Source organism: Chiloscyllium plagiosum, unplaced genomic scaffold (assembly GCF_037043375.1).
Source record: "Chiloscyllium plagiosum isolate Xiang-an unplaced genomic scaffold, Cpla_swu_hap1 HiC_scaffold_2, whole genome shotgun sequence".
In the NCBI taxonomy this organism is placed as follows: domain Eukaryota; kingdom Metazoa; phylum Chordata; class Chondrichthyes; order Orectolobiformes; family Hemiscylliidae; genus Chiloscyllium; species Chiloscyllium plagiosum.
Window position 1 is genome coordinate 35119901 of NW_028270140.1, and position 24712 is coordinate 35144612.

Below are 24712 nucleotides of genomic sequence, written 5' to 3' on the forward strand. Positions count from 1 at the left end.
CCAGCCTCCACCACCCTCTGGCAACTTATTCTATACACATGCCAGCCTCTACCTGAGAAAGCTGCCCCTTGGGTACCTTTTATATCTTTCCATCTCACCCTAAACCTATGCCCTCTGGTTCTGGACTCCCCCACCCCAGGGAAAATACTTTGTCTATTTACCTTATCCATGCACCTCATGATCTTATAAACCTCTGTAAGGTCACCTCTCAGTCTTTGATGGTCCAGGGAAAATAGCTCCAGTCTATTCAACCTTTCCTCATAGCTCAAACCCTTCAACCCTGGCAACATCTTTGGAAATCATTTCTGAACCCTTTCAAGTTTCACAACATCCTTCCTATAGCAGGAAGATCAGAATTGCACACAGTATTCCAAAAGTGGCCCAACCAATGTCCTGTACAGCTGCAATATGACATCCCAACTCCTACACTCAATGCACTGATCAGTAAGGGCAAACATACCAAATGCCTTCTTCACTATTCTATCTACCTCCAACTCCACTTTCAAGGAGCTATGAACCAAGGTCTCTTTGTTCAGCAACATGTGATCTAACCTCGCTAACCAGTTTACCACTAGGAACCTTGTTGAATGCCTTACTGAAGTCCACATATATTATATCCACCGTTCTGCCCTCATCAATCCTCTTCATTACTTCTTCAAAAAACTCAATCAAGTTAGTGAGACACGATTTCACATACACAAAGCCATGCTGACTATCCCTAACCAACCCTTGCTTTTCCAAATATATGTAAATCCTGTTCATCAGGATTCCCTCCAACAATTTGCCCACCACCAATGTCAAGCCGTTTAGTAGATTTGGCCCGGTCTTGTTAGATTGTAGAAGAATGAGAGGCAACCTTATTGAAACATATAAGTTTCTTAGGGAAATTGACAAGGTTGGTGTGGAAAGGTTATTTTTCCTTGTAGGAGAATCTAGGACCAGAGGACATAATCTCAGAAAAACGGACCACACATATTTAAGACAGAGATCAGGAGGAATTTCTTCTTTCAGAGGTGAGTGAATCTTTACTGCAGAGGGTTGTTGATACCCAATCCTGAAATATGTTCAAGGCTGAGGTAAACAGATTATTAATCAGTGAGGGAATTGAGGATTAATGGGAAAAGACAGGAACATGGATTTTAGGATTATTAGATCAGCCATGATCATGTTGAATGGTGAAGCAGACTTGATGGGCTGAAAGGCCTACTTTTGCTGCTACATTGTATAGTCATTACCTTCATTACCATTTATGGTAGCTATTTGGGAGGTAGAAATAGACTGATATCTTGTCCATGTTACACCTCAAAAGTACTTTACTGACTTTAAAGGATATTGGAACATTCGGAGATCATAATAGATCCAATATGAATGCAGTCTTTCTTACCTTTCAACATGAAAATATATTTGCAATCTGCAGCAATAGAAAAGCAAGAATGAATATTGATCAGATATAAAGTAATTGCATTTGATTGGGGAACTTTCATTACAGAAACTATCTGCTCAACTAAACAATCAATTACTCATTGGGTATTGCAAAATGGCGAAGATGAAGGTGGATGGAAATCTGTTCAGAGTGAAGTGAGAATATGGAATTTGCTACCACCCAGTGTAGCATTGATGTGTTTAAAAGGAAGCTTGGTAAATGCACGATAGGGAAGAAAATAGAAGGCTTTGCTAATATGGGAATGAGAGGTTGTGCAGATCATGAACAACAACATGGACGAATTGGGCCAATGATCTGTTTCTGTGCTGTATAGTTCTACGTAATTGATGTAATGCCCACTCAAGTACCATTTGGGTTGTCACGTAACTTCCCTGAAATTAGGTGACTTCCCTGAAATTTATTCTCCAACATTACACTGATAGCAGCACCCACAAGTGCAGGACCTCATAGAAATGATGCATGGTTTCTCAGGGTCAATATATTACAGATGCTGTATTGCCAGCATAGAATGTGCTGCTGATTGTAGACAGACGTAGAAGTACTTGTACAATATCTATAAACATTTCTAAGGCTTACAACCAGTCCACAAAGACTTATAAAAAAGACAACTGCACTACATTCCACCTCTTCAAGTGCATTGGCCTCAAAACCAACCTCAATTTTGCCACTTTAATGGTCTCCCTCCCCACTTCTGCAAACTTCTCATGCTCCATCTTACACTCCATCTCTTATAATTCCATAAAATGTTCATTCCCCCATGTTGTAAGTAAACTGTGATTCCTGCTTTGATTTATTATTGTCACATGTACCTAAGTACATTGAAAAGTTTTGTTTTTGCATGAAGTACAGGCAGGTCATAACATTCAAAGACATACAAATCGTGGGATGATTGAACAGAGCAAGACACACAAAGTTACAGCTGCACAGATGCAAGATCAACATTAGATTTGAAAGTTGGGAGGTTCATTCAACAGTCTAATAACAGTGGGGAAGAAGCTGGTTGTGTACCTGTTGGTACATGTTTTTAAGCTTTTGTATCTTCTGCCCAAAGAAGAGCTTGGAAGAGAATATAACCGGGATGGGAGGGGTCTTTGATAATGTTAGCTGTCTTTCCACAGCAATGGGAAAGGTAGATAGATCCTTGCTTAGCCCAGGTTGACAATAGGCTGCATGGTTTTTTTTCCTCAAAGATATGTGTTAGCTGTTTGAGAAATGCTGCCTGATGTATACCAATTCATCCTTATCATGGCCAATTTAATTGACAACTGCACTACATTCCACTTCTTCAAGTGCATTGGCCTCAAAATCAACCTCAATGTTGCCACTTTAATGGTCTCCCTCCCCACTTCTGCAAACTTCTCATGCTCTATCTTACACTCCATCTCTTCTAAAATTGGATTACTCTGTGTTCCTCCCCTTCCCGTCACTTCATCTTAAGCAATGATAGTATGATGGTAATGCAATCTGAATCCTTTTTTGCCAGTGGATTACTAACCGTCAAAAACTTCCATGGAATCTCTCACATTGATTCTTTTCCAATTTCCTGCTCTCAATTCCTTCTTGGTATCTCTCTATCAATTTATTTGCGAAGTTTGATTCCACCAATGGCACTACACTTGTGTGAGTTGTCATTGTTACTTGAATATAAAATATAATAAAATAGGATCTTGGAAGCACTGCCTGACAGGAATACAATGATAGCTTTCAAAGGAGAATTGGATCAATGAAGAAGAAACATTTAGGGAGCTATGAGCAAAAGGAGGGAAGATGACTGAGGTGAGTCACTAAGGCAGAGAATCAGCAAAGATCTCATAGGCCAAATTATCTTCTTCTGGGCTACAATCATTCTTTGATTCTAGATTGTCAACAGAAAATCTGTGGGAATTTGACTGCGTGCATTTTATAATCAATTGCTTCATTCCCAGTTTCCTTTTGTGGGATGGGAATCTTGTTGGGCTGCTTCATACTGGGGATAGGAACTCATTAAACAACTTCAGAACAATAATTTCTTGTATATATTGTTGTTTTACAATTCTCGATCTTGTTTTCAATACCCCCTCCCGCCGTGGCTCTGCTCTGGTGGGTGGCACGGTGGCACAGTGGTTAGCACTGCTGCCTCACAGCGCCAGAGACCCGGGTTCAATTCCCGCCTCAGGCGACTAACTGTGTGGAGTTTGCACGTTCTTCCCGTGTCTGCGTGGGTTTCCTCCGGGTGCTCCGATTTCCTCCCACAGTCCCAAGATATGCAGGTCAGGTGAATTGGTCATGCTAAATTGTCCATAGTGTTAGGTAAGGGGTAAACATAAGGGTATGGGTGGGTTGCGCTTCGGCGGGGCGGTGTGGACTTGTTGGGCCGAAGGGCCTGTTTCCACACTGTAAGTAATCTAATCTCTTCCATGTATCTGTAACTGTATTCAGCTTGACAATATTCCAAGATATTTGGGTCTCTCCAGTTCTGGACTCTTGAACATCTGCAGTTTTCATCTCTGTACCATTGGTGGTCATATCTTCAGATATCATCACCCCAGGCTCTGAAAATCCCATGTTAAACTTTCTACCTGTCTCTGTTCCTTTAAGACTTATCTGAAATCCTTCTCTTTGACCAAGTTTTTGGTCACCTGTCATTCTATCTTCTTATGTGGATCAATGTGCTGTTTCCATTGAGACCCTTTATTGCATTAAAGGCACTATATAAATGCAAACTACTGTTTGCTTTGTAGCCTTGCTTTATATTCATTACATGGTGTGTAATAAATAGCAAAACTAGCAAAAAAGATAAACTCAACCGACTGGATACATTTGATCATGGAGAACTTGCCAAGCCTATAAATGGGACGAATTACATCAATTCAAACTATTTTTTCCAATTCAACTGCAGGAAATAATTGGACAAGTGAGGCAGGTCTTGAACCTAACCAGTTACTTTCCTGACACTGTTATAGGAATGATAGGATAGTATGTAGGGGCATGTGTATTCATCAAGGTATGGATGTCAGAACTGAGGGATAGAATATGTTTGTCCAAGACAGCAAGTGTTCCCAGACATCAATAGTCAGATGGACATAAAAATTAACTAACTCAAACAACATGGTAACCTCAGCCAGTGAGGATTTTAAAATAAGCCTCAAAGGAAAGAGAGAGAAATTAACTACAGATGACAAGCTGCAAAAGACACTGTGAAAACAAAATTGATGTATTCTAACGATGAGTACAATTTTAATCTAAGTAGTCCTAGAGGTATTTCTTTGGTAATTGAAATGTTAATATCTTTCTGTAATTTTAATTTGTAGTTCTGTGATTCTTATTTAGGGTGCAGCTTAGTTCACAATGTAATTTTATTTGTCTTGTCTTCATTTCTATGATCTGCCTGTTTTGCTCTGCCATTTTAATCCACTGCTTTTAGATTTTCCATATTTGCTTTAATCAATTATAATCAGGTCACATTTCAGGACCAGGTCTAAACAGAACTAACTTCTCAGCAAGAGAACTGAAACACAATAGAGATACTTTCTGTGTGTCGATTGTACACATACACTTAATTTTGGCTCCATGAAAATTTCAATTCATTTCAGCAATAAAACAAACAAATAAATTTTGAATTGACCTCAAGGTAGAAAACGAGAGATTGTTTGAACCAAAATATTTTTTTCACACTTTGTAGAAGCTACCCAATAGGATTGTGTCAAAATCTAGAACTTCCTTTCAAATTAAATAATGATGGGCATCTTTTCTAACCAGTCAACTAATGGTGATATAAAACAAAGAATGCGGATGCTGGAGATTGAAACAAAAATAGAAATTGTTGGAGAAACTCAGCACATTAGGTAGCATCTGTGGCAAGAAAACAGAATTAACATTTTTAGTTTGATGACTCCTCATCAGAACTGTTAACAGCTCGGAAAAAGTGGTATTTACGCTGAAGTGGAAAGGGTTTGGTGGGTAGAGGAGAGGTGAGCAGATAGGTGATGGACCAGAGACAGAGAGAGACATGAAAGGGGTAAGAAAATAAGAAGATTGTGGATAGCAGGTCAGGAGAAAAAAAGCTGAATAAATGATAATAACAGCTAAGAGTTAGATAATGGGTGAGCTGTGCTGAGTGCAGTACATATGATGTTATAATGGGCCTGATGGTACATAGAGTCAGAGTCATAGAGATGTACAGCACAGAAACAGACCCTTCAGTCCAACTTGTCCATGCTGACCAGATATCCCAACCCAATCTAGTCCTACTTGCTAGCACCCAGCACATATCCCTCCAATCCCTTCCTACTCGTATGCCCATCCAAATGCCTTTTAAATGTTGCAATTGTACCAGCCATAACCACTTCCTCTGGCAGTGTGAGAATGGGTGACTGTTCTAAAAGTACAGGAAAAAATGATCAATTTCACTTTCAATTTCCACCCTGCCCTCACCTTCAGTTGGTCTATCTCTGACTCCTCCCTTCCCTTCCTTGCCATCTCTGTTTCTATTTCTCAGGATAGGCTGGCCATCGATTTCCACTACAAACCCACTGACTCCCTAAGTTACCTCAACTATACCACTTCCTGTAATGACTCTATCCCACTCTCCCAATTTCTCTGCTTCTGTAACTTCTCTTCTGATGATGCCACTTTCCGCAAGGGGGCCTCAGAAATATCCACCTTTTCTCTCAACCAAGAATTTCCATTATCACGGCCGACAGGGTCCTTAGCCGTGTTTGACCTATCTCCCACACTTCTGCCCTCAGCCCTTCCCTTCCCTCCTGCAACAATGATAGGGTTTCCTGGTCCTTACTTGCCACCCCATCAGTCTCTGCATCAAAGGACTGTAAGCTGCCATTTCCATCACCTCCAACTGGATTCCACAACCAGACACACATTCCCCTCCTCTCCTTTGCCAGCTCTCTGTAGGGACTATTCGCTCTGGGACACTCTGATGCAGTCCTCTTCCATTCCTGCTACCACCTCACCGTCTCGCAACACCTTGCCATGCAATCGGAGAAGGTATAAAACCTGCCCGTTTCCCTCCTCCCTTTTCACTATCCAAGGTCCCAGACATAGCTTCCAGGTGACGCAGTGATCTACCTGTTTTTCATTTGATCTGATGTACCACATTCGCTGCTCACAGTGTGATCTCCTTTACAATGGGGAGACGCCATGCAGACTGGGTGACCACTTCGCCGAACACCCACGCTGTGCCCGCCAAAATGACCTTGATATTCCAGTTGCCTGCCACTTCAACACACCACCTTGCTTCCTGCCTAACATTTCTGTCTCAGGCTTGTTCCAGCGAACCTCCGCGCAAACTCAAAGAACAACATCTTATTTTGTACTTTGGGACCCTGCAGCTTCTAGGACTCAACATCAAGTTCAATCATTTTAGAGCCTGATTCCATCTTTCCATGTTTTTCATCCATCACATATAGTCATACGCCATGACATATGGATGTAGGTTTGCTCGCTGAGCTTGAAAGTTCATTTCCAGACATTTCGTCACCCTACCAGGTAACATCTTCAGTGGGCCTCAGGTGAAGCACTGCTGAAAATTTCTGCTTTCTATTTATATGTTTGGGTTTCTTTGGGTTGGTGATGTCATTTCCTGTGGTGATGTTATTTCCTGTGGTGAAGTCACTTCCTGTTTTTTTCTCAGGGGGGTGGTAGATGGTGTCTAATTCAATGTAGACCCCTTCTACCATCAACCTGAGCTATAAATCTTCTCAAAACTAGCTAAGATCATGACATATGTACTGTTAAGCCATGGGTTGCTTTTAGCACAGTCACCCATCTCCCACCTACCCCGAGGTCGTCTATATGAATTGCATTCAGTACAGCTCACCCATTTTTTTCACTCTTACTCTTATTATCACTTGTTCAGCTTTTCTTCTGTCCTGGCCAGCTATCCAAATTCTCTTTGTTTATCTGCTCCTTTCATATCTCTCTCTCTCTCTCGGTCTCTCTGGGCTCCATCTCCACCTATCTGCTCATCTCTCCCCATCCCTCCTCCCCACCCCACCTTCTCCACTCCCCCCACTTCACCTTCAGCATAAATTATACTTTCCCAGTTACTAACAGTTCTGATGAAGAGTCACTGGTTAACTCTACTTTCTCCCCACAGATGTTGCCAGAGCTTGCTAAGTAATAGTGATGGCCTTTGGGGCTTGATAGTAATCATGCAGGACTCAAAGATACATGTCCAGTTAGTTAAAGAGTTTATGCTTGCTTCTGCCTTCCAACCGTAACATTGAGACTCAGATAAATTTGACCATTGTAGAAACATTTCAATGACTGTACAGGTGTGTGAACATTAACGTTCTAATTTTTAAGTGATTGTTTTTGATTGATGTTAATGATTTGAGGGGTTTTTTTGTATTATTTTTATCTGTATCTTTGCAGAAGTGTGTTACAGTGACAACGGAAGGTTCTACCAAGGTATGGTAAATGTAACAGCATCTGGTATCCCTTGTCAGAAGTGGAGTGAACAGGTCAGTATTGGCAGGTACCAAGTTATTGCCATTTACAGATTTAAAATAAATAGTATTTAATATTCTTCAGTTTCCATCGTACCACTGACCCCTTTCTCTGTGATTAATGTCAACAACTTGTCCAGACTGTAGCATTCCCATTATTTATGTTGGCACCATGGCTCATGTTCTCCGAGGGGTATAAGGTTCTTAGTGCAGGTTCCACATCATGGATTGAGTGAAAACGTCAATGCTGAATGTAACATTAAATGCTGCATTGTAGGTGGTGCTGACTTTCGGAGGAGATTTCAATGAGGCTTCATCTCTCTGCTTGTCTGGAGGTACTCTTTCAAAGAAGTGCAGGGGAGTCCCTCCCTGGCCAACATTTTTCCCACCTTCAGAACAAGCACAGACTGGACATGAAAAGTGCTATCAAAATGCAACACGTTTTTTTTGTTGTCCAAATTGAACCCTATAATACACTGCAACATTATCCAACTAGCATCATGAATCTGCAATGTGTATCAAAAGGAAATAATAAGTTTCAGAGTCAATTAATTATATGGCAAATTAAGAAGGCCTTCTATGCTTGACTCAGATTGTATCCCATGCTGCTGTCCTTTCCCCTTTAACAATTTTTCCCAGTATTCCTGTTAAAAACTGTTCATGGATTCTGCTTCTATCACTCTTCCTGACTGAGCATTGGAGATAATTAACCAACCAGTGAAATCACACATAACTTATTGAAAACCATTCTAGTTCGAAACATTTCTATTAGCTATCAACAACTTGAATTTAAGTTTTAAAGAAACCTTGATATTGTAAAACACTTCATGTCACTTCACATGAGCATTATTTAACAAAGATTGACATCAAGCCATGACATGATTAGATTAGATTACTTTACAGTGTGGAAACAGGCCCTTCGGCCCAACAAGTCCACACCGACCCGCCGAAGCGCAACCCACCCATATCCCTACATTTACCCCTTACCTAACACTACGGTTAATTTAGCATGGCCAATTCACCTGACCTGCACATCTTTGGACTGTGGGAGGAAACCGGAGCACCCGGAGGAAACCCACGCAGACACGGGGAGAACGTGCAAACTCCACACAGTCAGTCGCCTGAGGCGGGAATCGAACCCGGGTCTCCAGCACTGTGAGGCAGCAGTGCTAACCACTGTGCCACCGTGCCGCCCACTGTCACCGTGCTGCCCACTGCCACCGTGCCGCCCACATGGGGAGATGTTAGGACAGATGACCAAAGTACTGGTCATGGGAACAGGTTTGGAAGAACACTTTAATGGAGAGAAAGGCTGAGAGGTGCAGGGAAGGAATTGAGAGCCTGAAACCTAGGCACCATTAAACACAACTGGGAATGTTGAAATGAAGGTAATCAGGGATGCACAAGAGGCCAGAATCGGATAAACACAGATACTTCAGAGGGATGTAGTTTTGGAAGAGATTAAAAACAAAAGATAGGGAGTGGCCGTGGAAGAATTTGAAACTAGGCAGAGAATTTACCTAAGTTATTCCTTTTAGTTGTTCTGTACGTCAAGTCTTTCATCTTCGGTCTCGACTTATCAGATCTCTTCTATTTCCTTCCCATGTCCCTAGACATCCTTCCCATTGTAAGACGCCCAGAATTGAATAAGATGCTCGAAATGTGACATGACCAACAATTTTTGTTGGCTCAGCATTTCAATCAGAACTTTGCTGGAGTCACTGTTAGGTCAGCTAGATGGGTTGAAGTCTAGAGCCATCATGTTTCAGGTTGCATTACTGCAAGATATTGAAACCAGCCTGATTATGTCTTGTGGATTTCCATGTAATTATTGGATCCTTAGCTTTCCAGTAGCAACCTGGCTGGTTTTATTTGTGTCAAATGCTCAGAAAGCAGGGATAGAAGAATTTACAGATACTTAGTCAGAAGAGGAAAAAAATGTCCAACTGCTATTGATGATTTGATTTTGTTTGATTTATTATTGTCACATGTACAGAGATACATTGAAAAGTATTATTTTGCATGCTAACCAGGCAAATCATACCTTATATAAGTACATCAGGGTAATAGAACAGAATGCAGAATATAGTGTTACAGCTACAGAGAAGGTGCAAGAAAGATCAGCTCTAATATATGAGAAGTCCATTTGTAAGTCTGATAACAGCAAGGATGATGCTGTTCTTGAATCTGTTGGCACAAGTTTTCAAACTTTTGTATCTTCTACCCAATGGGAGGGGCATTTGATTACGTTGGCTGCCTTCCTGAGGCAGCTGAATGTGTATGTTGAGCCAGTGGAAGGAAGGGCTGAATGATGGTGGTTAAGGGAGAGAAATTGCCAGTCAGTGGATACACTCAGATCTCTGGAAGACTAAGGACAATACCTTTTGCAATCACACACCTTTGAATATTTTGTTTATAAGATCTAAATTTGAAATGCGTTTAAAGATCAATAGTCACTGAATGGTCCTGGTTAACATGTATTATCGCTTTGGTATGTAGCATGGTCTCCATATCTGAGCAAAATTAAAAAGTAACAAGTACTGTAGTAAGAAGTATAGTAGCACCCACAATCTGTGCGCCTAGAAAGAAAAATGAGGTTCCATCTGTGGCCTGGGGGATATAGAGAGTAATGTGATCTCCAAGTGATGTGAGTGGATCATTTGGTTCTATCCCAAATGTGCCAGTCATTCCCATTCCATTGCTCAACTTTGACTGGCAGATTTTCCAATGACAGAAAGCTTTACCCATTGGAGATTGAGTGCACTTAGGCTCAATCAAAGACTGAGATAGTTAAAGACAAACTTGCATTTCTGTAGCACCTTTCCAGACCCAATAACATTTCAAAGCACTTGATGACCAATGAAGTGTTGACACTGCAGAATTTAGGAAGGGTAGCAGTCGATTAATGCACAGTAATCTCCCACAAGCACAAATGTGAGAACAAGCGTCTGTTTTTCAGTGATGTCTGAGGGATATATATTGATCAGGACACTGGGAAGAAATGCTCTGGCTTTCTTTGAGGTAGTGCAACAGGAAACTTTACATCCACCCAACAGGGCAGACAGGCCTGAAAGACATTGTCAAGCTGTTGAATCTGGCTGATTGGCTTTGCACTCCTCCTGCTTTTATACCAATTTGAAAGAAAATTCAAGATGAAAATCTTTGAAGGGGAAGGAACGTGATGAAAATAAAGCAATTGTGAGTGGGACACAAAGGCTTATTTTGTTTTATAACTCCACTCCCTCCTGCAGTCACTGCACTGTCGGGGACATGGGCATTTTTCCATCATCTACAGGTTGCATGGTTGAATATTTCTGAATTTTTTATGTCTTTTTGAGAAAATCTGGCATCGATGAATTTAAAAGCCAAATAAATACATGTCACAAAAAAAAGAAAGTAAATTGATAGAGTGAATGAAGTGGGATGGGAGGAGGCTCATAGAGACCTTAAACCTTGGCCCAGACATTTAGGCTAAAAGGCATGCTTTTTTTTAAACTGGAGACTCTTTATGAGAGTCTTTGTAACATATCCAATTTAATTGAAGTCTCCGTTCCCTCAGAAGCATTCCTCCAAGGAATTGCAAAACAATGGCATAAATATAATTGTTTTTGCACTTCAAAACTCCATGTCTGGTCCCATGAGAAGTACATATTCAATTCACAGACAATGCTATTCTTTACCTTTCCTAAGGCTCCCCATTTCCACAGGCGTATGCCAGAGTTATTCCCAGAGCTGACCAACTCGGACAACTACTGCCGTAACCCAGGAGGTGAGAGTGAGCGCCCTTGGTGTTATACCATGGATCAAACAGTCAGATGGGAATTCTGCAACGTGCCTCTCTGTACCAATGGTATGTATGTTGACATGTATCAGAGATTTGTGGGAGCCGTGATCATGATTGGAAACACATTTGAGTGTCAGCCAAGGACTTGGGCTAAGATCTGAGTAACCCTTTATTAGCTCATGGGAAACAATTTTGTATATTTGTTAAAATAAATAACCTTCACAAACATTTGCAATGAATTTTGCACAATGTGGAGATCTGGCCTTATCATCTCTGGGTCAAAAGCCTGATGGTTCATGTCCCCCTTGAAGATTTGAATACAAAATCTGGCATGATGCTCCGTGCAATATTAAAATGCTGCATATTTGGAGATGACAATTTGCAAATACAGCATCAAACCAAAGTTCTATCCATTCTCTCAGGTTGGATAAATGTGGCTCTATTTTGAAGAAAAGCCTGGTTTCGCTGATTCCCTGGACCACTACTTGTCCCTCAAACAGCATCACTAAAAAGACCTGTTTATCTAATGGGCTTTTCTGTATTGATTGTGGGATCTTGGCTTCACTGTTTCCACACACCATAAAAGTAACTAGACTTCAAAACTGCTTGAATAAAACAAAAAAACCATTGTGCTGTAGATCGGAAACATACAAAACCACAGAGCTGACAGAACTGCTGAGTTTTTCCAGCAATTTGTTTTTGATGTGTGTTTCAAAACTGCTTAATTGGCTAGAAAACGCTTTGGGATATAATGAGGTCATGAATTGTGCAACATGAATGCAAATATTCCTTTTCCTATGTTCTGTACAAACAGCCTTGGCCAAAGCAGTTAGCACTTTAGGGTAAGCTTTGGACAGCCCTCCTCATTTGCCTGTGGCAACAGCTCACAGCTCAGGTTGCCCTGTGGAGGTGTTCCCTCTACATCACGGTAGCTCAGCAGCTGCTGCCACCCTTTAAATTGGAAAGGTTTTAAAGTTGTTAAGAGATGCTTCAAGATAGAGGCACCCTCTCTCTCTTAGCATGTTGTAGCTTATTCCAGTTTCCCCATCAATCTTCCAGCATCCGCAGCTTGCCCACTAATCTTTAAACAAATGACAACCTTGTCTTCTGGCCACTAATTGGTCAATTAAAATAAAATTCACTGCTTGATGACAGTTCCCGAAACTTTATTTGACCCCAATTTCACAGTCTTGACTCAAAACATCCATTTACAAACAAACTCCTCACGTATAAATAAGCAACCCTCTGTTAGATATATACTGACATTATGGCGTGAGCTGAGTGCCTCAGGATTCATGTTGACAGCTCTGTAGTGAGTGAGCTCTGAGTGATATATTTAAATTAGTCAAGTTACTCAGTACAGGTGCATCAACTGTGGGCGGCGCGGTGGCATAGTGGTTAGCACTGCTGCCTCACAGCGTCTGAGACCCGGGTTCAGTTCCCGCCTCAGGCGACTGACTGTGTGGAGTTTGCACGTTCTCCCCGTGTCTGCGTGGGTTTCCTCCGGGTGCTCCGGTTTCCTCCCACTGTCCAAAGATGTGCAGGTCAGGTGAATTGGCCATGGGAAATTGCCCGTAGTGTTAGGTAAGGGGCAAATGTAGTGGTATGGGTGGGTTGCGCTTCGGCGGGTCGGTGTGGACTTGTTGGGCTGAAGGGCCTGTTTCCACACTGTAATGTAATCTAATCTTAAAAAAAAACTGCCAGTTTCCCATGTGGCAATGAACATTCCAGTCCTTTCACTAACGAGGACAGAAATAATCTGCAGTAATCATGTGTAAGTCATGTAATATGTTCTATTACTAAGCATTTTGAGTCAATCATAGTCAGTTCACTTGGGAAGTACCAAGATACTTGTCAAAAGGGCGGAAGGACTGGTCAAAACTAAGGAATGACCAGTTCTTACCAGTTGGCAGTACCATGAAAATACATCAAATTACTTCTTTACTCAAGGAAAAGAGCAAGTCTGCAATTCTCTTCTCCCAGAAAGCTACCACCGAGGATGTCAGTTGGAAAATTCAAAAACTGAGGTTTATACACATTTTAATCAACCTATTCAGCCATTTTACAACACACCTTATGGAGCACGTGGGACTTGAAACAGGCCTTCTGGCTCAGAGGGGTAAAAACAATGACTGCAGATTCTGGATTAGTGGTGCTGGAAGAGCACAGCAGTTCAGGCAGCATCCGAGGAGCAGTAAAATCCACTTCTGGCTCAGAGTTGAGACACTATTACTATTGGGTGTTAAGGGTAATGTAAGCAAGGCAGGTAGATGGAATTAAGTTGCAAATCTGCCACAATCTACTCACATGGTGGATCAGGCTCACGGGTTGCTTGGCGTCCTCTTGTGTCTAGATTAGAATGGTGTTGGAAAAGCACAGCAGGTCATGCAGCATCCGAGGAGCAGGAAAATCAATGTTTTGGGCAAAAGCCCTTCATCAGGAATGGGAGGCAGGGAGCCTCCAGGGTGGAGAGATAAATGGGGGGTGGGGGGCTGGGGCTGGGGAGAAGGTAGCAAAGAGTACAATAGGTGAATGGGGGTGGGGATGGAGATGATAGGTCAGAGAGGAGGGTGGAGCGGATAGGTGGGAAGGGAGATTGCCAGGTAGGACAGGTCATGGAGACAGTGCTGAGCTGGGAAGTTTGGAACTGGAGTAAGGTGGGGGGAGGGAAAATGAGGAAACTGGTAAAGTCCTGGTGTCCTCTTGTGCCTTTGAATTGGCATTTGAGTTAGTCCAACTTCTACTGGGAAATCATTCATGACAAATGTTCAGAACATTAAAGCATCAATGCTGTTGTTCCTTCCCATCCTTTTTTGAAGGCATTAATTTGCATTGGGCACCACCGCTGCTTTTGGTCTTTCTGTTCACTTGCAAGGCAGTGTTTATACTTTGGTTCAGAATGCCACCCTGTTCTGGTCCTCACTAACTGTCCAGAAACACACTGGAATGCAAATGGGGCAGAGTTTTTCTGTTTGTATGGCACACAATGCCATCAGAGGAGCTGTCATCACTAATTAATGGAGATGCACTTTTCTTGTATGTGCTCCAGGGATCCAGTTTAATGCAGTAGGTTTTAATCTTATCTTAAGTGTTTGAACATGGACAGTGTTGAAATAGTATTGTGTTAAGGGGATTTTTCAATGTCTTTTTCTCTTTCAGCTACCTCAGTAATGGGTGTGGAGCCTAAAGCAGGAACATTAGATACACCCACTCTCACTTCTGCAACCTATTCTATGACTATCATCATTTCCATAATCTCAAGCATCGCAGCTTCTGTTCTCTTGATAGTTATAATTTTTACTTGTCACCGTCGTCAAAAGGAATGGCAGAACAGGAAAAGGTAAAGATTGTCTTTTTATTTTGTTTCCTACATACTGTGATGGCAATGGGTACCTAATCTTGTAACCCCTAATAAAGGAAGTTACAGCAATTTTATACAAATCCCGAATCAGAGCTCAGATAGAATACTCTGCCCAATTCCAGGCACTGGACATCACAAAATATGCTAATATTTTCGGACGGGCACAGAGGAGATTTACCAGAATGCTAACAGGTATTAAGAAATAAAATGAAGCAGACAGATTGGAGAATTTGGAGAGCAGAGAAGCTGAGGCATGATTTAAATTGAGGTGTTGCAAATTATATGGTGTTTTGCAAGAGAAACAGTAACCAGAACACCTTGATTTAAGATAATTTGCAATAAAATAAAATTGCAGTAAAGTAAAAACAAATTGGGTTGAAGAGGCAAGAAGTATACAATTAAAAGTAGGGCCTAGTGTAGTGTTGTAGAATAGAGACCTAGGGGTCCAGGTACATGATTCTTTGAAATATGCATCACTTATAGGCAGGGTGGTTAAGAAGGCATTTAGTATGCTTGCCTTCATTGCTCAGACCTTTGAACATAGGCGTTGGGATATTATGGTGATGTTGTACAGGATGTTGGTGAAGCCTCTTCTGGAATACTGTGTGCAGTTCTGATCTCCGTATTATAGGATGGATTTTAGTAAGTTGGAGAGGGTTCAGAAGAGGTTTACCAGGATGTTGCCATAAGTGGATGGTTTGAGTTATAGGGAGAGACTGGATAAGCTGGGACTTTTTTTCACTGGAGCATAGGAGGTTAAGAGATGACCTTATAGAGGTTTATAAAATCATGGGGGGTATGGATAAGGTGAATGGTAGGTGTTTTCTCCCTAGGATGATGGATTTCAAGACCAAGGGGCATATTTTTAAGGTAAGAGGAGAAAACTTTTGAAAAGACACAAAGAGTATTTTTCTTACATGGAAAGTGGTTCGCGCGTGGAATAAATTTCCAGAGGAAGTGGTGGATGCAGGTACAGTTACAACATTTAAAAGACATTTGGATACGTACATGAACAAGGAATATTTGGAGAGAATAGGGCAAGTGCAGGCAAGTCAGATTAGTTTAGTTTGGGATTTTGCTTGGCATGAACTGGTTGGACCGAGGCATCTGTTTCCATGCTGTATGACTCTATGACTCTATAAAACACAGAGGGGAGATGAGGAGAATTTTTACTTTGCTGAGTGAGTGGTTATGATCTGAGATGTGCTGTTTGAAAAGTGCATGAGATTCAGTATTAACTTTAAAAAAGGGAATTGGACACATACTTAAAAAGGAAGTATTTGTACAGGTAATGTTCAGGTAAATCTTCTTTGTAACCACTCAATGATATTGACATCTTTTGTAATGGGTGATTCCAAGGACTGGATACAATATAATACTCTACCAGATATGACCATAGAGAAAGAGGAGGTATTGGGAATAATCAACACCTGCTTCTGAGAGGCAATGGACGCATTATGGGCTAAATGGTGATTCACTGAATGATTCAGTTTACCTTGATGACCTGGCACTTTCATGAAGAACAAAACAATATTAGAAAAATGTTATAGCCTTGACCTGCTGTAGGGGTGTAATGTCTTGGAGAATTGAACCACCTTCATGTGGGTTCTCCTCCACTAACTTTTGTTTTGTCCAGTAACTACCAAATATATTCTCACACTTTTTTTTTTAAATCTCCCAGCTACAGAGGAACTGAAACACCTACTCTGACAGCTCTTCCATCAGAGCTGCTACTGGATAGACTTCATCCCAACCCAATGTACCAGCGGCTTCCCCTCCTTCTAAACCCTAAACTGCTGAGCCTTGAGTATCCAAGAAATAATATCGAGTACGTGAGGGATATTGGAGAGGGAGCTTTTGGAAGAGTGTTCCAGGCCAGGTGAGCAAGCATTTGATCTCTGGAACAGTTATAGAGGAATATAATAACTATCAGGAATGTGGCTTCATTTATAGCTCTCTTGGCTCCAAGTCACAAGTTTCCAGGTTCATCCTCCACTCCAGGGCTTCAGTATAAAAGTTAAAGCCAGGATTTCAGTGCAGTACAGTGGATGCGCTGTACCATTGGAGGTGCTGTCTTTTGGATAGGATGTTAAAAGGAGGTCCTGTGTAATTTGTGATTTCTTGCGCTAATATTTATCTCTCCATTAACTCCACAAAAAAAGGGTCAGTGCCACATTATTAGCTGTGGGATGTTTGCTGACTGTACATTGGCTGCCATGTTTCCAACAATACAACCACAACAATACTTAAAGAAAATTCACAGTCTTTAAAATATAATATAAGGTGATTGTGAAAAATGCCTTGCAAAAGCTAGCCATTTTTAAACACTTAATGGAATGACATGTTTCTGTTGCCCCTTTAATAACTTCAGGATCTCTCAATGTGCTTTATGTTGAAAAAGGGTACGATGGTCTGAAAGGGTTAATGCTGAGGAATGCCTTAAGCACCACCCATTATGATGATGTTACATAAACCTGGTTGGAGAATAGCTTCGGATCTTGAAGGAGTAAGAACTACCATCCAGATCCTCCATAGTCTGTAATAATTTCCATAATATCAGTAAACATGCATTTAAATGCTAACAAGCAATAAACCACATCTTATTTAAGACAAGGGCCTATTCTCAACAGAAAGTACACTGGACCAAGAAGGACATTTGGATTTCAAGCCTAAAAGAAGGTGGAGAAAATAAGCCTACCCCAATGTAAGCCATAGCGCAGTCAGCTTGATAAGACACGGGAGTCAGCAGTGAAGATTGCTTATGGTGAGCAATGATATCAATCCTATTTAGCTGCCTTATACCACATGCTAGACAGGCAGGAGGCTGGAAGAACACAGCAGCATCAGAAGGGAGAGAAGTTGACATTTCAGGTGTAACCCTTCTTGAGGACTGTAAGGGTTATACCCGAAATGTCAACTTCTCCACCTCCTGATGCTGCCTGGCTTACGGTGTACTTCCAGCTTCCTGCCCTGTCTATTTTGGATTTTGGCATCTACAGTTTTTTTTTGTCTCTTATGCCGAATGCTGGCAGCAATGGAAGTCTGAAGATTTCTTTGGATACAGCTTAAAGCATCCTGCTCATGCAGTCAGTTAGCATCAGGAAGAGCTGATCATTCAAGAACCCTACAGAAGAAACCCCGGGGAACCATGAAAGATTATTATAAGAACCCAGACTGCAGAAACAAACCAGAACAATTAACTCAGATCTTGTTATTGAAGCTGCAGGCAATAGATTTCATTTAACAAACCCTTTAAGGAAATGGGAACCATTAATTTACATTGCAAATAGCAGGACTTATCTAGGGAACTTCGGAAAAGATGAGAGTCCTTTATTTCACTAATGAAAGCTGGAAATCCTCGATTTTAGCTGTAAGAGTTGGCCTTGCAGTTTAGCTGAGAAAAATGAACAATGAGACCCACTGATACCCACTCCATTCGCCATCAGATCATGACAGCATGTGGGCATAGAGCCATTCATATTTGATGGAAGTCTAACCTTATTGGTATAGACTATTTTCACTATGGCTTGAGGGGTGTATGAATGTCACTGTCAAGGTGTTTCAAGAGGGGACTGCAACACATGACATCTGTGATGTGGTCATATCAGGCTTACACCAAAATTTGTTCATCAGTACTTCAACTAGCTTGCAGCCAATTCTGGATTTGAACAAGTCACCAAGATACTGACAATTGAATGGGGACACCAAGTGTGGGTCAGACAGCTATAAAGAAGAATGCTGACTTTTAGACAACATTGCTAAATTACCAATCCACCTCACTCCAATGAAATCTATCACCATCAGAATTTCAGATAGGCAGAAAGCTGAAGAGTTAGCTTCCTACCCTATCAAAGAGGGGACTGCGCATCTGCAACCACAGGTTCAAGATGTATGTCAGAAGGAAGAACACAGCAGGCCATACACAATAATAAACTACATGTGCCATATGGTTGACACAATTGAATGAGGACAACAGGTCTGGATACTGGACGTTAAGAAGAAAGGTACGGTCACTTAAGGAGCTTCGGACTACCAGCAATCCTATATCGCTTGTCCAGCTAAAGGAACTGCAGGAACATTGTCCCATTGCAGATCAATCATCCTCCGCTGTTTGACTGGGCTGAACCTAATGAGGAATGTCATAACCACAGGGACTTTCAGACCTCACACAGTCACAAACCAAATCAAAGCCAGGAGCCTTCAACCCAGCGGTCTTGCAAGTCCAAAGAGAACACAAATTCCAGGGAATTGTACAAACTCCAGACTGCCTTAATTTGTGAACTCAAGGACCTGGATCACGTGGGGAGATAGCAGAGTTATAAATGTGATTTTATGCACAAATGCATATTAGTAACAGAAAAAAAAACCTCAGAGGAGATGTTATATGAAGGCATAAGGATCTAAAATGGTTAATCCTGAGGATTACCTTAAACAGCACCTTTTAAGTTAATATTGACCTGGTTAGAGAGCAGCTCAGGATCTTGAAGAAGTAAAATGTTCCATTCAGGTTCTCCTCATCGTCTCTGTAACAATGTCTATTACTTCAAAGTAAGTTGTGTCAAATTGTTATCATGCAATAAATTACATTTTGTTTAGGATCAGAGTTCCTCTTCTCATTAGATTAACAAGTATTTATCTCTAACTTACTAGACAAGTGGGCCCTGTAGATCCCTACTTTGTACATGGTGGCAGAAAATCTACCCCCTGGTGAACAATATTGCAGACAGCCACATGCAATGTCATGGACAATGGGGAAGATTGTTCATCCAATGCTTCCAGCCACTTCATTACTTTTGAAGTGGAGTCACCACGGTAATTTTGGCAACTCGGCATCGCCCTCTTGACCTGTTCATCTTCCTTCCCACCTATCCACTCTACCTTCCCACTGACCTATCACAATTACCCGCCATGTGCATCCACCTATCGCCATCCCATCTACTTTTCCCCCAGCTGCACACCCACCCCCTATTTATCTCTCATTCCCCTTCATCCCCCACATTCCTGATAAAGGGTTTATGCCCAGCCTGATGACTCTCCTGCTCCTCAGATGCAGCCTGACCTGCTGTGCTTTTCCAGTATCACACTTTTCAACTTTGGCAATGCAGCAGCCAATATACATACGGCAGGTTCCAATAAATAGCAATATGACAACGACCAGGTAATCTTTTTTTTTGCGATGTTGGTTGAGGGATAAATATCATCCAGGAGACCAGGGAGAGCACCTCTGCACTGCTTTGAAATAGTGGCCATAGAACTTTCTATATCTGCCTGAGAGAGGACATCAGATTAATGATTCATCTAAAAGCCGGCTCTTCTGACAGTGCAGAAGAGTATCAGTCTGTCAGGCAAGAATTTGTGCTCAAGTCTCTAAAGTGAGACTTGAATGCAGGACCTGCTGATCCAGAAGTGAGATGAGAGTGTTAAAAAACACAGGAAAGATCAATGCTTCCTCATGGCTTATTAAATGGAATAATGCCCCACTGAACTGGACTAAAATAATTGTGAATTAAATTACCATGTCACCGACAGAATAATTCGACTGGCTATCTGTTATGTCCGATCAACACTAGTCAAATATTCTTAGGCAATGACCCATCTTCCAGGGGCAGGTTGCCAATGAAGTCACTGAGTGCATCAACTGGTTTGCATTACAACTCAAGACATCATAACCTCTGGTGTTCATAGCTTTGCAGAAAATGAATCTACTCTGTCTGTCATACCCTGCTTCCAGTTACTGTGTCACTTCAAGAGATATCACTGTGCAATATTTAGTTATGATCTTCTTTCAATGTTGTTGATCCAATCCTGTGGCTGCAGTAATATTTAGGAAGACACTTAATTTCTCACCATTTATACTTCACTGCTTGTATTTATTCATCAGATTTGCTGGCTAGGCCAGCATGTATTGCATATTCTTATTTGGTCTTGAGAAGGCAGTGGTGAGTTGTCTTCTTGAAGCACTGCAAGTTATGAGAAGGGTAAGTCCTCACACAGTGCTGTTAAGGAGCAAACTCCAGGTTTTGACACAGTGACTCTGAAGGAACAGCAATATATTTCCAAGTCAAGATGGTAATTGACTTGGAGAGAAACCTGCAAGTGCTGGTGTCCACATGCATCCACTGTTCTTGTTCTTCTAGGTGATAGAGCTCAGAGTTTTGGAAAGTATTGACAAAACAGTCTTGGTGAGTTACTGCAGTACATTAAGTAGGTAGTTCACACTTCTGCTTCTGTGCATCACTGGTCAAGGAAGGAAATATTTAATGTGGTGAATGGGCTGCTTTATCCTGGATGGTGTTGATCTTCTTGAATGTTGTTGGAGCTGCATTCATCCAGACAATTGGGAAGTATTCCATCACTCTCTTGACTTGTGCCCTGTAGATGTTAGAGAGGTTATGGGGAATCAGGAGATGAGTTATTTGCTGCAGAATTCCTAGCCTCTGGCCTGATCTTGTAGCTACTGAATTTATATCAGTTTTTGGACAAAGGTTATCCCTATGGTGTTGACAGTGGAGGATTCCTTTGCTGTAATGTCAATTAACTTGAAGTAAAATGGCCAGATTCACTTTTGTTGAATATGATCATTGCTGATCTTTGCTTGACACAAATTTGACTTATGATTATTCAGCACAGGCTCGGAAATTGTCTAGTTCTTGCTGCAATGGGTATGGACAGCTTCAGAGTCCAAGGAGTTACAATGGTGTTGAACATGGAGAAAGTGAGGACTGCAGATGCTGGAGATCAGAGTTGAGAGCTGGAAAAGCACAGACGGTCAGGCAGCATCCAAGGAGCAGGAGAATCAGGAATGAGGCTTGTGAGCAGGGGGGCTACGAAATAAATGGGAGGAGGGGTGGGACTGAGGGAAGGTAGCTGGGTATGTGATAGATAGATGAAGATGGGTGGGAAAGGTGATAGGTCGGAGAGGAGGGTGGAGTGGATAGATGGGAAGGAAGATGGACAGGTCAAGAGGGCAGTGCCAAGTTGGAGGCTTGGGATTGGGATAAAGTGGGGTGAGGGGAAATGAAGAAACTGATGAAATCCACATGGATCCCGTGTGGTTGCAGGATCCCAAGGTGGAAGATGAGGCATTCTTCCTCCAGATGTCGGGTGGTTAGAGCTTGTCGATGTAAGAGGCCCAGGACCTGCATGCCCTTGATGGAGTGGGAGGGGGAGTTGAAGTGCTCAGTCATGGGGCGGTGGGTTTGGTTGGTGCAGGTGTCTCAGAGCTGTTCTCTGAAATGATCCGCAAGTTGGTGTCCTGTCTCCCCAATGTAGAGGAGACCACATTGGGTACAATGGATACAGTAGATGACATTAGTGGAGGTATGGTAAATTTCTGAGGTAAAAACAATGACTGCAGATGCTGGAAACCAGATTCTGGATCAGTGGTGCTGGAAGAGCACAGCAATTCAGGCAGCATCCGAGGACAGGCAAAATCGATGTTTCGGGCAAAAGCCCTTCATGGTAAATTTCTGTCAGACGTGGAAGGATCCTTTGGGCCCTTGGACACAGGTGATGGGGGAAGTGTGGGCGCAGATTTTGCACTTCTTGCATTGGCAGGGGAAGGTGCCAGGAGTGGTGTGTGGACTAATAGGGGGCATGGATCTGACAAGGGAGTCGTGGAGAGGATGGTCTCTCCGAAACACAGATAGGGGTGGGAAGGGAAATATATCCCAAGTGGAAGTATCCATTTGTAGATGGCGGAAGTGGTGGAGGAAATTGCGATGTATCCGGAGGTTGGTGGGGTCGAAGGTGAAGACTGGAGGGTTCTGTCCTTGTTGCGTTTGGAGAGGTGGGGTTCAAGGGCGGAGGTGCAGAAAGTGGAGGAGATACCCTGGAGGGCATTGTCGACCATGTGGGAGGGAAAATTGTGGTTTTTGAAGAAGGAGGCCATCTGGGATGTTCTATGGTGGAATTGGTCGTCCTGATAGCAGATGCAGCGGATCCCCACTTCCAGCATCAAGCTGGGTGTAAAGTCGTTGATGAAGCAGCTGAAGAAGGTTGAGCCTTGGACACTGCCCTGAGGAATTCTACCTTCAACAGATAGATCTTTAAGGGAAAATTCAAGTAAAATTACCACTCTTGCTCTTTTTCTCTTCCTTGTTGCCGGCCCAGTCTGTTCACTATATCCATGAGAACCTTTCCAACTCCATCAGTATTGGTGCTACTGAGCAATTCTTTGTTATGGACATTAATGTATCTCAGCCAAAATACACTCTGTAACTTCCCATGGCCTTCAACATGAAGGAACACTGATTCCATAAATATGATACCCTGACCAATCCCTCAACGTTTGCACAATCCCCACCAATGTTACTGAGCAGGAGTTTGCAGGCTAACTGAGCAGGAGTGCCATTGCTATTCCAAAGCTGAGGTCAGTGTCAGGGGAACTGCTCACTTTGTTTTCATTACACTTTACATCAGAGTTGGCACACAACTGGCTTGGCCATGTCAGAATCAACCATATCATTAGGTCTGGAGTTACCTATACACCATACCGGATATGTTCCTTCCTCAAGCGAGCAATATTGAAACTATTTTTTTGGCAATAATCAAGTAGTCACACAATCACCATTATTGATGTAAGTATTTTATTGCAAATTTGGTTAATTACCTAAATTTAAGTTTATCAACTGTAGTGACTGGATTTGAACTCCTATCTATAATCAGTCTAGAGTTCTAAATCATTGCACCAGCAACCAAACCACTATACCACTATCCCTTATTCCTCTGACTGACCTTCAGCTCACCTTATCAACATATAAACCAAAAAAATGTATGATGGCATCATTCATCTGCCACAGGTCACAGAATGCTGTAATTCAGTTTTATGACACATCCTGTTTATCTTTAACATTTTTTTGCATGAATATAATGGTAAATTGCCTTTCTGTAAGAATAAGATAACCCCTTACATTTAAATCAACAAATCTCTACAGGCCTCATGTTCTCTGAGACAGCTGACAGTTTCTGTGCAAATAGGTTGTGAACACAGATGTACAGTAAAAGTGTTTTGAGATACTTGTCATTTTGGAACAAACTCGAAGCTTCCTCCAGATTACAAATCTTCACTGTGGTTAGCACTGCTGCCTCACAGCGCCAGAGACCCGGGTTCAATTCCCGCCTCAGGCGACTCTCTGTGTGGAGTTTGCACGTTCTCCCCGTGTCTGCGTGGGTTTCCTCCAGGTGCTCCGGTTTCCTCCCACAATCCAAAAATGTGCGGGTTAGGTGAATCGACCATGCTAAATTGTCCGCAGTGTTAGGTGAAGGGGTAAATGTAGGAGTATGGGTCTGGGTGGTATACGCTTCGGCGGGTCGGTGTGGACTTGTTGGGCCGAAGGGCCTGTTTCCACACTGTAAGTAATCTAATCTAATCTAATCTAATCTTCACAAACCAGTTATTAGCATTGGCGGAACAGAAACAGGCCATTGGATCGATGCTGGTGTCTCTATTCTGCACGAACCTCCTCCTTCTCTGTTTACCTCCTTACACTATCCATCAATCATCTCTTATCTAGTTTCCAATTAAATGCATCCCTGCTCATTGGCACAACCACCTGAAGTGATAGCATGATGCACATTCTCACCACGTAAAATGTTCTCCTCAGTTCCATCTGTAGAGTAATGAAATTGTGTTGTGTGTGATAGATGGAACAATCACATTAGCAGTTATTGCTTGA

General features: G+C 42.0%; 1 protein-coding gene across 1 annotated transcript in view; it reads left to right on the forward strand.

The window, feature by feature from the left end:
• Window positions 1–24712, forward strand: part of musk (muscle, skeletal, receptor tyrosine kinase) — a 185198-nt gene that overhangs the window by 97693 nt on the left and 62793 nt on the right. The window contains exons 12-15 of the mRNA XM_043716207.2: window positions 7817–7905; window positions 11581–11740; window positions 14834–15014; window positions 16717–16914. Of these exons, the coding sequence (XP_043572142.2) occupies window positions 7817–7905; window positions 11581–11740; window positions 14834–15014; window positions 16717–16914 (628 nt within the window). The remainder of the gene's footprint in view (window positions 1–7816; window positions 7906–11580; window positions 11741–14833; window positions 15015–16716; window positions 16915–24712) is intronic.